The sequence below is a fragment of the Colobus angolensis genome, unplaced genomic scaffold (assembly GCF_000951035.1).
Source record: "Colobus angolensis palliatus isolate OR3802 unplaced genomic scaffold, Cang.pa_1.0 Scaffold120, whole genome shotgun sequence".
Classification (NCBI taxonomy): Eukaryota; Metazoa; Chordata; class Mammalia; order Primates; family Cercopithecidae; genus Colobus; species Colobus angolensis.
The window spans coordinates 1131285-1145126 of NW_012113142.1; the positions used below are offsets into that span (position 1 = coordinate 1131285).

The 13842-nt window shown below is 47.7% G+C and overlaps 1 protein-coding gene across 3 annotated transcripts in view; it reads left to right on the forward strand.

Annotated features, from left to right (window-relative positions):
• Positions 1–321: 321 nt before the first annotated feature.
• PRKRIP1 (PRKR interacting protein 1 (IL11 inducible)) overlaps positions 322–13842 on the forward strand; it is a 33250-nt gene continuing 19729 nt past the window's right edge. The window contains exons 1-4 of one of the 3 annotated variants that reach the window (XM_011929999.1): positions 322–506; positions 1550–1628; positions 3441–3541; positions 11249–11334. In XM_011929999.1, the coding sequence (XP_011785389.1) occupies positions 381–506; positions 1550–1628; positions 3441–3541; positions 11249–11334 (392 nt within the window). In that variant the 5' untranslated portion in view covers positions 322–380. The remainder of the gene's footprint in view (positions 507–1549; positions 1629–3440; positions 3542–11248; positions 11335–13842) is intronic. The other 2 variants (XM_011930007.1, XM_011929990.1) reach the window with 2 other exon arrangements.

Genomic DNA, 13842 nt, shown 5'->3' on the forward strand with positions numbered 1-13842 from the left:
GGGAGGCGAGGAGTGCTGATGGAGAGGAGGTGCCGAGAGCATCAGCAGGGCTGCTCGGTGGCACGAAGACGCCCGCGGGGACAAGAGAAGTCGGCTAGGGCCAGGTTCCTCAGGCACGGAGGGCCACCTCCCCTGCCGGGACGTGAGCATCTAGCTGCACTGATTTGTTGTTCAGGAACAGGAAATGAAACCCCGCAGCTTTGATTACAATAACCCACGTCAGCCTCAGGCTCATGAATATTCAGCAGGCTGCTTCCGGCTTGCAACCCCGCCTCCGTCCCCCTCTGCGCAGACTGTGTATGCGTCGCCGGCGTGCGGCTCTGTCGTCATACTTGCGCGCCGCCGCCGCTGCCGCTCCCCGGGGAAACTGGAAGGCTGGCATGGCGAGCTCCGCCGCCTCCTCCGTGCGACCGCCGAGGCCCAAGAAAGAGCCGCAGACGCTCGTCATCCCCAAGAATGCCGCGGAGGAGCAGAAGCTTAAGCTGGAGCGGCTCATGAAGAACCCGGTGAGACGAGGCCTACCCCCTTCCTCTGCAGCGCCTCTGGGTTCCCGCAGGTCCACCTTCTCTACCTCCAAATTCAGAAACTTGGTATCCGACCCTCCCAGAGCAGTCTTTGGGGAAGAGGAGGAGGAGGCTCTCCCGGAGATAAGTGAACTTCCCGTCCTTGTGTGAGAGCCCAGCTTGAATGAAAGCGCGGTGGAGCGGCTTCCCGTGCTCTAAGACCCCTTCTGGTTTAACTTCCTGTGAACAAAAAGCGTTAGACTGAAAAGGTAGAATTTGTGGGTTAGCAAAAGGGTATTTTCTAAACAACGCTGATCGTTAGAGAGTGGCCGAGACGTTTGGAGCCAGTCACTCCTCTCCCGCCCACACCCCCTCCGGGCCTCGGTCCCCTCAATCATAAAAACAATTGAGCGGGAACGTCCTTTATACCTTTAACTAGAAAAGCTTGACTCTTTTCCCCTAGTAGTGTTAAAAGTTGGCGATTTCCAACTGGAAACTATGGCTTAGGTTTCTCAGTTCTGCTCTGCAAAGTGTAACTCTGGGAAGGTGTGGACTGTGTTATACCCAAGAGTACATAGGATGAATAAAGCCACGACAGAGGGAAGAACACAAAATCAGCTCTGTGTCCAAGCAGCAAAGCAATCCTGCTTCATTAGTCGATTAAAATTCTTTGGCCATAAGAAATGTAACTTGGGGTGGGCGCTGTGGCTCCTGATTTAATCTCAGCGCTTTGGGTTGCTAGGCGGGAGAATGGCTTGAGGCCAAGAAGGAGTTCAAGACCAGCCTGGGCAACATAGCGGGTCCCTGTCTCTACAAAAATAAAAACATTGCTCGGCATGGTGGTGCACGCCTGTGAGTCCTAGCTACTCTGGAGACTGAAGTGGGAGGATCACTTGAGCCCAGGAGTTCAAGGCTGCAGTGAGCTATGATTGCACCACTGCACTCCAGCCTGAGGGACAGAGCAAGAAGCTGTCTCTAAAAAGAGAGAGATGTAATTTTGTTAGCAGATTTATACTTACAAATGCTTTCACGTTTAAATGTTGCAGGACAAAGCAGTTCCAATTCCAGAGAAAATGAGTGAATGGGCACCTCGACCTCCCCCAGAATTTGTCCGAGATGTAATGGGTAATGTCTGTGTGTGTGTGTGTAAATATAATGTTTTAAGGTAGCTCTAAAAGCCCTGTAGTTAGTATTTGTTAAATCTCTGATGAGTGGAAATGTTTACATGTTCGTTGTTTTGCTTTTACAATGACGGGGATATAGTTGCTTTTATTTGTTCATTTGACATCAGTAAATTCAGCTTAAGGGTTATAGTTGCTTATGGTTTGGTACTATACAATTTTTTTCCTGCACTGTTGCTTTTTTTTTTTTTCTTTTGGAGACAGAGTCTCACTCTGTCACCCAGGCTGGTTTGCAGTGACACCATCTCGGCTCACTGCTACCTCCGCCTCCCAGGTTCAAGCGATTCTCCTGCCTCAGCCTCCCGAGTAGCTGGGACTACAGGCCCGTGCTACCATGCCTGGCTATTAGTAGAGACTGGGTTTCACTATGTTGGCCAGGCTGGTCTTGAACTGCCGACCTCAGGTGATCCGCCTGCCTTGGCCTCCCAGAGTGCTAGCATTACAGCTGTGAGCCACTGTGCCCAGCCATCTCCTGCATTATTCTTAATAACGCATTGTGGGTTTTTTTGTAAATAAAAATAGTTTTATTATTTTGTTGGATCATAAATTAACATATCTACAGGCATACCATGGAGATAGTGCAGGTTTAGTTCTAGGCAACCTAGTTAAAGTGAATGTCGCAATAAAGGGAATCATATAAATTCTTTAGTTTCCTAGTGTACATACAAGTGTTCTTTATACTCTACTGTACTTTAATGTGCAGTAGCATTATGTCTTTAAAAAGCAATGTAGGCCTGGCGTGGTGGCTCATGCCTGTAATCTCAGCACTTTAGGAGGCTGAGGCAGGAGAACTGCTCGAGTTTGAGACCAGCCTGGGCAACATAGGAGGACCTCATCTCTACTAAAAATGTAAAAATTAGCCAGGCATAGCGGTGCACGCCTATGGTCCCAGCTACTTGGGAGGCTGAGGCAGGAGGATCGCTTGAGCCCAGGAGGAGGTCGAGGCTCAAATGAGCTGTGATTGCATCACTGCACTCCAACTTGGGTGACAGATCAACACCTTGTCTCAAAAAAAAAAAACTTAAGAAAAAACACTTTTACAAAAATATGATTGTTCTACATATACTACTTTGTGAGCACCTTATTTTCATTTAATGTATCATAGATGTCTTTTCAACTCACTGGAAATCTAACATGTCAAATGTGAAATCATGGAGGAGGTGAGAAAGTCACTTAACCACAGTCTGCCCCTCCTGATACTAAATTTGAGTGGGATTTTGTTGTTGTTGTTGTTGTTGTTGTTGTTGAGACAGAGTCTCACTCTGTCGCCCAGGCTGGAGTGCAGTGGCCGGATCTCAGCTCACTGCAAACTCCGCCTCCCGGGTTCACGCCATTCTCCTGCCTCAGCCTCCCAAGTAGCTGGGACTACAGGCGCCGCCACCTCGCCCGGCTAGTATTTTTTTTTATTTTTTAGTAGAGACGGGGTTTCACCGTGTTAGCCAGGATGGTCTCGATCTCCTGACCTCGTGATCCGCCCGTCTCGGCCTCCCAAAGTGCTGGGATTACAGGCGTGAACCACTGTGCCCGGCCTTGGAGTGGGATTTTTAGTGACTTCACATTGAACATGTATATAACAAGTAATTAATGATATCTACAATATGCCAGGTACTGAGCCAGTTCTATATACAGTGGGGAGAAAGGAAGGCATGGTCCCTTCCACGACTTCCGCTGTTGGTTTCTTTAGTCCCCTTCGATTAAGGGTGACCTGTGTTGGTAGCTGAATTTCATCTAAAACCGTGGACTGTCCTGGCTACAGGTTCAAGTGCTGGGGCCGGCAGTGGAGAGTTCCACGTGTACAGACATCTGCGCCGGAGAGAATACCAGCGACAGGACTACATGGATGCCATGGCTGAGAAGGTCAGTGAGCCAGAAGGCTGGCTGAGCCCCCATGTTTGGGCAGTGTGCATGTACTGCCTTTAGAAGAAAAACATTTGAGGAGGCCAGGCATGGTGGCTCACAGCTGTAATCCCAGCACTTTGGAAGGCCGAGGCAGGGGATCACCTGAGGTCAGGAGTTCGAGACCAACCTAACCAACATGGAGAAGCCCTGTCTCTACTAAAAATACAAAATTAGCCAGGCGCATGCTTGTAATCCCAGCTACTCGGGAGGCTGAGGCAGGAGAATCACTTGAACCCAAGAGGCGAAGGTTGCAGTGAGCCAAGATCGTGCCATTTTCTCTCCAGCCTGGGCAACAAGAGTGAAACTCTGTCTAAAAAAAAAAAAAAAGAAAAGAAAAAAGCATTTGAGGAAGAATAGAGACGCTGGTTGTGGCTGGTGTGAGGTCTGCCTTCTACGGACAGCACAGCACGCAGAGTCCAGGTAAACCCTCAGTCAGAATCAACATAGCAAGATCCTTACACTAGACGAGGGATGGAGAGTGAGAGTCTTCCTCGTGTATGTATGGAAGGGCACAGCCGAGACCCCTTTTCCCTCTAGGCCATTTGCCATGTGATAGAACAGCAAATGGGATCCCCACACCATTTAAGTTGTTACTTCTCTCTGTCATCCTCCATCTTCTCCCTCTTAACTGAATACCTAGATGCAGTTAGCTGTGCATTGGGTGTGAGCAGCAGCTTGCTTTCACGACTGTGAAAGTGCATATAGTATCTGCCTTTTTGAGCATTTGAGCTTCCTGGCTCTGGAGCTGGCATTTCTTTGTGACAGGTGTCAAATAATAGACTATTTTAAGATTATTATTAATCTATAATAATTATAGGTTATTTGAGAATTGCTTCAGAAACCATATTTTGGGGGAGGGGTTGTTTTTAGAGACAGGTTGTCACTCTGTCACGCATGCTGGAGTGAAATGGCACAATCTCAGTTCACTGCAAACTCCGCCTCCTGGGTTCAAGCGATTATCCTGCCTCAGCCTCCCAAGTAGCTGGAATTACAGGCGTGTGCCACCACGCCTGGCTAATTTTGTATTTTTAGTAGAGATGGGGTCTCACCATGTGGGCCAGGCTGGTCTTGAAATCCTGACCTCAAGTGGTCCACCCACCTTGGCCTCCCAGAGTGCTGGGATTATAGGCATGAGCCACCGTGCCTGGCCCCCAAAAGCAGAATTTTTTCTAACTCAATTTTGGCCATTCCAATAAATTCTTACTTATTTTCTTCTGTATCCTGGCTGTCTCTTTGGTTTAAATTTTCCCTAATGTTTTATTTTGAAAATTTCAAACAGAAAAGTTAAAAGAATTATGCAACACTTATATCCACTCCCCCGTGACTTAACAATTCCTGTTGTGCTGGATTTTCTTTATCACACACCTGTCGATCTATCCATACCTCTATTGGTATGCATTGTATTATGTCTTCCCAGCAGTCCTGTTTCCAAGCCTCATTTTCCTCATCTATAAAATGGGGAAAATTATAATTCCTCCCTTCCAGAGCTCTACTCATATCTCTATTCCTCCCATCAATTCATTGGGTTTTTTGTTTGTTTGTTTTGGTGCATTTCAAAGTACCCTGCAAACATCAGGACGTTCCATTCTTGAACATTCAAGCACGCACATTATTAAATAGGGTTTCATGTTTGTGTATGCTTTTCTTTTTCCTTTTAAAGTAATATCTGGAAAGACATGGTGGCTCACGCCTGTAATCCCAGTACTTTGGGAGGCCGAGGCAGGTGGATCACTTGAGGTCAGGAGTTCAAGACCAGCCTGGCCAACATACTGAAACCCCATCTCTACTAAAAATACAAAAAAGTTAGCCAGGCATGGTGGGTCGTGCCTGTAGTCCCAGCTCCTCAGGAAGCTGAGGCAGGAGAATCACTTGAATCCAGGAGGTAGAGGTTGCAGTGAGCCAAGATCATGCCACTGCAATCAGCCTGGGCAACAAGAGCTAAACTCCATCTCAAAAAAAAAATAAAGTTAATATCTACACAGAACCAAATACCCAGATCTCGAGTATACAGTTTGATCACCCCAAAAAGTCCCTTCATACATCTTTTCCCAGTCAACCGTGACCCCAACCAGACAACCAGTTTTTTTCTCCCACAAACTAACTGTACCTGCTCTAAAACGTCATATAAATGGAATTACACAATATGGTCTCTTTGGTGCAAGGCTTCTTTCACCCAGCATGTTTAAAGAATCATCCCAGTTGTTGTACAGATCAGTAGCGTGTTCCTTTTTATGACTAAATATTACAATATTTTATGATTATTTCTTGGTGTCATTTTTTTTTCTTTTTTTTGAGACAGTCTCACTCTGTCGCCCAGACTGGAGTGCAGGGATGCAGTCTAGGCTCGCTGCAACCTCCATCTCTCAGGTTCCAGCGATTCTCCTGCTTCAGCCTCCCGAGTAACTGGGACTACAGTTGCCCGCCACCACGCCCAGCTAATTTTTGTATTTTTAGTAGAGACAGGGTTTCACCATGTTGGCCACACTGGTCTTGAACTCCTGACCTCAGGTAATCCACCCGCCTTGGCCTCCCAAAGTGCTGGGATCACAGGTGTGAGCCACCGTGCCAGCCACTTGGTGTCATTTTTAAAAGCATTTTACTTCCTCTAGGTAGAAATTCTCTAGAGTCTGATTTATTTTACTACACTACTGCAAAGCAAAATGCTAATGGGTAAAGTGGCTTCCTCTCTGATAAAAAGTAGACGAACAAATATCATTTTAAAGCATTTGGGCCGGGGGCGGTGGCTCACATCTGTAATCTCAGCAGTTTGGGAGGCTGAGGCGGGTGGATCACCTGAGGTCAGGAGTTCCAGGCCAGCCTGACCACCATGGTGAAACCCCGTCTCTACTAAAAATACAAAAATTAGTTGGGCGTGGTGGCACGTGCCTATAATCCCAGCTACTTGGGAGGCTGAGGCAGGAGAATTGCTTGAACCCAGGAGGTGGAGGTTGTAGTGAGCCGAGATGGTGCCGTTACCCTCCAGCCCTGGCAACAAGAGCAAAACTCTGTCTCAAAAAAAAAAAAAAGGCCGGGTACAGTGGCTCACGCCTGTAATCCTAGCACTTTGAGAAGCCAAGGAGAGGGGTCACCTGAGGTAAGGAGTTTGAGACCAGCCTGGCCAGCATGGTGAAACCTTGTCTCTACTTCAAATACAAAAAATTAGCTGGACATGGTAGTACACACCTATAATCCCAGCTACTCGGGAGGCTGAGGCAAGAGAATCGTTTGAACCCCTGAGGTGGAGGTTGCAGTGAGCCGAGATCGTGCCATTGCACTCCAGACTAGGCGACAAGAGTGAGACTCGGTCTCAAAAAAAAAAAAAAAAAGCATTTATTTGAACCTCTGTAAAGTGCCACAAATATATTCTACGAAATAATAAGCACCCTGGCCATACTGAGGAAAGGGACTTTTTTGGGTGCATGTTCTAAAATTAGTAACGCAACAGTCCCTCACCCGTGTTAGAAGAAGTCAGATGTACATTTGGAAAATCAAAAGGAACCTGCCAAATAACATTAGTTTTTTTTTTTTTTTTTTGAAACGGAGTCTCGCTCTGTCGCCCAGGCTGGAGTGCAGTGGCCGGATCTCAGCTCACTGCAGGCTCCGCCTCCCAGGTTTATGCCATTCTCCTGCCTCAGCCTCCCGAGTAGCTGGGACTACAGGCGCCTGCTGCGTCGCTTGGCTAATTATTATTTTTTTTTTTTTTGTATTTTTAGTAGAGACGGGGTTTCACCATGTTAGCCAGGATGGTCTCGATCTCCTGACCTCGTGATCCGCCCGTCTCGGCCTCCCAAAGTGCTGGGATTACAGGCTTGAGCCACCACGCCGGCGATTTTTTTTTTTGAGAGACAGCGTCTCACTCTATTGTCTGGGTTGGACCTCAGCCTCCTCTGTAGCTGGGACTAAAGGCACTTTTCTCCTGGGCATTTCTGGAGGAACTTTGGTCTCCAATTAAAAAACGACAGGCCAGACAGGTACCACCCAGGTGGCACTTGACATGCCATCATACCCAGTTTTGTTTTTTTGTTTTTTTTGACACTGAGTCTCACTGTCGCCCAGGCTGGAGTGCAGTCTCCCGATCTCAGCTCACTACAAGCTCCGCCTCCCGGGTTCATGCCATTTTCCTGCTTCAGCCTCCCGAGTAGCTGGGACTACAGTCACCTGCCACCACACCCAGCTAATTTTTCTGTATTTTTAGTAGAGACGGAGTTTCACCATGTCATCTAGGATGGTCTCGATCTCCTGACCTCGTGATCTGCCTACCTCGGCCTCCCAAAGTGCTGGGATTATAGGCGTGAGCCACCGCGCCCGGCCATCACACCCAGCTTTGGTTTTTATTAATAGTAAGACAGGAAGGCTGGTGCGGTGGCTCACACCTGTGATCCCAGCACTTTGAGAGGCCGAGGCAGGCAGATCACTTGAGCTCAGGAGTTTAAGACCAGCCTGGCCGACATGGCAGAACTCCATCTCTACCAAAAATACAAAAATCTGCTGAAAACTCTGTCTCAAAAAAAACAAAAACAAAAATTAATCAGGCGCAGTGGTTACGCCTGTAATCCCAACTACTCGGGAGGCTGACGCAGGAGAATTGCTTGAACCTGGGAGACGGCAGTTGCACTGAGCCAAGATTGTGCCATTGCACTTCAGCCTGGGCGACAGAGTGAGACTCAGTGTCACTCTGAAGAAGAAAAAGTCCTGCTTTGGGCACAGGATGGGCTCATTGTTGTGCTGACTGTCGACTGATACTTGCTGGCTGTCGACTGATACTTGCTTGTCCTGTAGTTTTTTTGGCCTCTGGGTGTTGGTGGTTCTTGTTCCTGCCATCTTCTGTTGGTAGCAGTCTCAATCCTAGTGAGAAGTATTAGACAGTTTTTGTCAAAATTCTACCAGGTCACTGCAGTGGGTTTGCCTGTCAAAAATAGTGCCCTGTGTGTAGAAGTCATCAAGCTGGGTGCGGTGGCTCACGCCTGTAATCCCAGCACTTTGGGAGGCCAAGGTGGGAGGATCACTTGAGCCCAGGAGTTTGAGCCCAGGCAACATGGCAAGACCCCATCTCTGCGAAGAATACAAAGACTAACCAGATGTGGTGGCACCTGCCTGTAGTCCCAGCTTCTTGGGAGGCTGAGGCAGGAGGATCGCTTGAGCCTGGACAGTCAAGGCTGCAGTGAGCTGTGATCACGCCACTGTACTCTAGCCTGAGTGACTGAGCAAGACCCTGTCTCAGAAAGAAAGAGGGTAGGGGGGACTGAGGGAGGGAAAGGAAAAGAAACTACTATCAGAAACACTTATTTTTATAAACTATTTTAGAGGGGAGGACATAGAGCAGGTTGCTGTCTCAAACACTATAAATTAGTCTGAAGTTTTTATATATTGATTCAGGATTCAGAGAAAATACAAAAGAATGTTTCGCAAACCTTGGCCTCCATGCAGATGCAAAGATTCTTGTTTTGAATGGCAAAAGACAGTCTCTGAGATTTTTTTAAAAAGGCAAGAGCATCCTCATTTTTTAGTGACTGACAGATCACCTCCATCAAAGCCCAGTCCCACTCACCCCTGCTTGAGACATTGCCTTTGCCAGGTGTGGCAGCCAGCCGGGGCTCTATTTCGTTTACTTGCTGACAAATTCAGCTTCTTCAGCAGCACAGAGTAAGACATTCACAGCTCAGCTTTTTTTTTTTTTTTTCCCTGAGATGGTCTCGCTCTGTCACCCAGGCTGGAGTGTGATCTTGGCTTGCTGCAGCCTCTGCCTCCTGGGTTCAAGCAATTCTCATGTCTCAGCCTCCCGAGTACCTGGCATTACAGGCGCCTGCCACCATGCCTGGCTAACTTTTTATTTTTAGTAGAGACAGGATTTCACCATGTTGCCCAGGCTGGTCTCGAACTCTGGACCTCAGGTGATCTGCCCACCTCAGCCTCCCAGTGTGCTGGGATTACAGGCGTGAGCCACTGCACCCAGCCTTCACAGCTCAGCTTCTAAGCAAACCAAATCTTTTAGAGTTAAGTCATTTGCTTTTTGGTTGTCCAGAAAGTTGATTAATTAAAGTTGATTTCCTTCCTGAAGGAATATTTTCTGCCCTCAGAGAGAGGGCTTGTTTGATTTGGTTTGTGTGCCACTCTAAGCAGATGCATACAGCCCTGGCGGTGCAGACCAGCGAGGTGTTGAAGGCACCTCTTTGTCCTTTGCCGGCTCCTTATTTTTTGCTCCATTGACCTTTGTGGCTGTGACTGGAAGAAACAAGAGATGACACTTTGAATCAGTAGATGTCCTTGTAGTTTACAGGTGCTTTTCTATTTTTTTGAGACAGAGCTCTCCTTCTGTCGCCTAGACTGGTGTGCAGTAGCGTGATTTCCGGTCACTCAACCTCTGCCTCCCAGGTTCAAGTGATTCTCCTGCCTCAGCCTCCCGAGTATCAGCCTCCCAAAGTACTGGGATTACAGGCATGAGCCATTGTGCCCAAACCCTTATTTCATTATTCTTCCTAACAGCTCTGAGAGAGGAATTGCAATTTTCCCCATTTTATAGATGAGGAGACTGAGGCTTGGAGACAGAACTGCTGAGAAGTAATGCACTCAATACAAATATATGTGTGGGTGTGGGTGCGTGCTTAGCATCAGGTCATGGCAGCAGATGGCATGTGTTATGCTGCTTTAGAATCAGTCATTTGGTGGCTGGGCACAGTGGCCTGTAAACTCAGCACTTTGGGAGACTGAGGTGGGAGGATCCTTTGAGGCCAGGAGTTTAAAACCAACCCGGACAACATAGCCAGACCTCTCTACAAAATAAACATAAAAATTAGCCAGATGTAATGGCATGCACCCATAGTCCTAAGTACTCAGGAAACTGAGACAGGAGGATCTATCGAACCCAGGAGTTCAAGGTTATAGTGAGCTATTGTGCCACTGCACTGCAGCCTAGGCGACAGACAGAGTAAGACCTTGTCTCAAAACCAAAACAGGCCGGGCGCGGTGGCTCACGCCTATAATCCCAGCACTTTGGGAGGCCGAGGCGGGCGGATCACAAGGTCAGGAGATCAAGACCACGGTGAAACCCCGTCTCTACTAAAAATACAAAAAATTAGCCGGGCGCGGTGGCGGGCACCTGTAGTCCCAGCTACTTGAGGCAGGAGAATGGCGTGAACCCAGGAGGCGGAGCTTGCAGTGAGCCGAGATCGCGCCACTGCACTCCAGCCTGGTGGACAGAGTGAGACTCCGTCTCAAAAAAAAAAAAAAAAAAAAACAAAACAAAAAAAACTCAGCCATCTGGTAACTATGGTTGGGCTTAGGGCTTGAAAATTCCATGGTTCTAACTCTCCCGCCATTCCTTCTAATGAGCTCTGGGCAGTGTCTGAGGTCCCGGCTGAGCAGACGGTGAGCGCTGCCCTTAGGGTGTCCTCTGCACTCCCTCCTGTGTCGTCTCCTGTATCATGCTGTGCCTGAGTGGTGCCTCAATCAACTGGAAGAGTTACTTCGCCATCAGAGAACTATGTATTGATTACCTACCCTGCCTCTGGTACAGGCTTTTAAAGTTAAAATGGCCCTAGGGACCCGAGTAGTGCCTCTAGCACCCCCAGTGGTGTGACTTCTAGGACTCTCCTACTTAGCCTGAGCAAAACCTCCCACAGTCTACCCAGACCCAAGCATGTCTAAATGATGTGGGTTTTGTTGCAGCAAAAATTGGATGCAGAGTTTCAGAAGAGACTGGAAAAGAATAAAATTGCTGCAGAGGAGCAGACTGCAAAGCGCCGGAAGAAGCGGTAAGAGGCATGGCCTAACTGTGATGACACTTAATGGCCGGGGGTGGTGGCGGGGTGAGCTGAGTCCTTGCAGTCAGTAGTAGTTCCTCTGTGTGACCTGTAGGGGTCATGAGTGTAGAGCAGTGACTTATATTACCTGAGCAGAGCGCAAGTTCTTATGACCCTCCAGCTGGTTACAGCTTGTCCGGAGCTTGCAAGTCAGGACTTCAGTGATCACATTGATTTCTGTGTCTCCTTCACGTCTGTATTTTTCTTTTTTTTTTTCTTGAGACAAAGTCTCACTGTGTCCCCCAGGCCGCAGTGCAGTGGTACAATCTCGGCTCACTGCAACCTCCACCTCCTGCATTCAAGCAATTCTCCTACCTCAGCCTCCCGAGTAGTTGGGATTACAGGTGCCTGCCACCGTACCCGGCTAATTTTTGTATTTTTAGTAGAAACAAGGTTTCACCATGTTGGCCAGACCAGTCTCAAACTCCTCACCTCAGGTGATCCACCTGCTTTGGCCTCCCTAAGTGCTGGGATTACAGGCGTGAGCCACCGTGCCCGGCTGCATCTGTATTTTAACAAGGTGCTGCAGCCAAACTTCCCATTTAGCAAGTTTCTTCGATTAGGGTTTATGACTCCCTCGAGTGACTACATGGTGTACAGGCTGTGTGTTTATATGTGTATCTGTGTTTACATAAGTGGCCCCTCAACATTTACAATTAGAGCTGAGCAGGATTCTAACAACAGCCCCTAAATATCTTGGAATGAAAAAGCATCTTTAGGGACCAGGCATGGTGGCTCACAGCTGTAATCTGAGCACTTTGGGAGGCCAGGGCAGGAGGATCGCTTGAACCCAAGGGGCTGAGGCTGCAGTGAGTTATGATCGCACCACTGCACTCCAGCCTGGGTGACAAAGTGCAACCCTGTCTCTACAATCATAAATTTTTTTAAAAAAAAGCATCCCCGTTATTTCTAAGGTTGCTTTGCCTCAGGGCTCCCCGGGATTTGCTCTTGAATCCTAATGAAAGTAGCTGATAAGGACGGACTGGCAGAGTCATGCAAAAGTTTTGGTTGGTGCAAAAGTAACTGCAGTTTTGGACCGTGAATTTTAGATCATTATAACTAGGCTCAAACCATGTTTATTAATCAAAATAGAAACTATTACAATCAACACATTTTTGCCAACGAGAAATGTTTATTTCTGTAATGTAAAAATCCATGCTCCGGGATTTGAAGAAGTCTTAGAAAGCGTTTTCTGCATCCTGCTGGTTGTGGAAGTGCTTTCCCTGCAAAAAGTTGTCAGAGTGCTTGAAGAAGTGGTAATCAGTTGGCAAGAAGTCAAGTGAATATGGTGGATGAGGCAAAACATTGCAGCCCAATTTGTTCAACCTTTGAAGCGCTGGTTGTGCGACGTGTGGTCGGGCGTTGTCCTGGAGAAGAATTTGGCCCCTTCTGTTGATCAGCGCTGGCTGCAGGCGTTGGAGTTTTCAGTGCCTCTCACCGATTTGCTGTGCATACCTCTCTAGTGTAATGGTTTCGTCGGGATTCAGAAAGCTGTAGTGGATCAGACCAGCAACCAGCCATCAAGCAGTGACCATGACCTTTTTTTGGTGCGAGTTTGACTTTGGGAAGTGCTTTGGAGCTGCTTCTTGGTCCAGCCACTGAGCTGGTCGTCGCTGGTTGTCATGTAAAGTCCACTTTTTATCACATGTCACAATCTGATCGAGAAATGGTTCATTGTTGTTTCGTAGAGTAAGACAAGACGACGCTTCAAAATTTTTTTTTATTTTTGCTCAGCTCACGAGGCACCCTCTTATCGAGCTCTCTCACCTTTCCAGTTTGCTTAAATGCTAAATGACCGTAGAATGGTCGAGGCTGAGTTCTTTAGCCACTTCTCGTGTAGTTGTAAGGGGATCAGCTTCCATGATTGCTCTCAGTTGGTCATTGTCCAATGACCAATGGCTAGCCACAATGCTCATCTTCAAGGCTCTCGTCTCCTTTGCAAAATTTCTTGCCCTAGCACTGCACTGTACATTCGTTAGTTCCTGGGCCAAATGCGTTGTTGATGTTGTGAGTTGTCTCCACTGCTTTACTACCCATTTTGAATTTGAATGAGAAAATCACTTGAATTTGCTATTTGTCTAGCATCGTTTTCATAGTCTAAACATAAACAAGTAATAAGTCATTAACCAAAAAAAAAGCCCATTAAAATGATGTATGACATAATCACATCTATTAAAGAATATATTGGCTGGGCGCGGTGGCTCACGCCTGTAATTCCAGCACTTTGGGAGGCCAAGGTGGGCAGATCATGAGGTCAGGAGATCGAGACCATCCTGGCTAACACAGAGAAACCCTGTCTCTACTGAAAATACAAAAAATTAGATGCGTGTGGTGGCAGGCACCTGGAGTCCCAGCTACTAGGGAGGCTGAGGCAGGAGAATGGTGTGAACCCAGGAGGCAGAGCTTGCAGTGAGCCAAGATCGCGCCACTGCATTCCAGCCTGGGTGACAGAGCGAGACT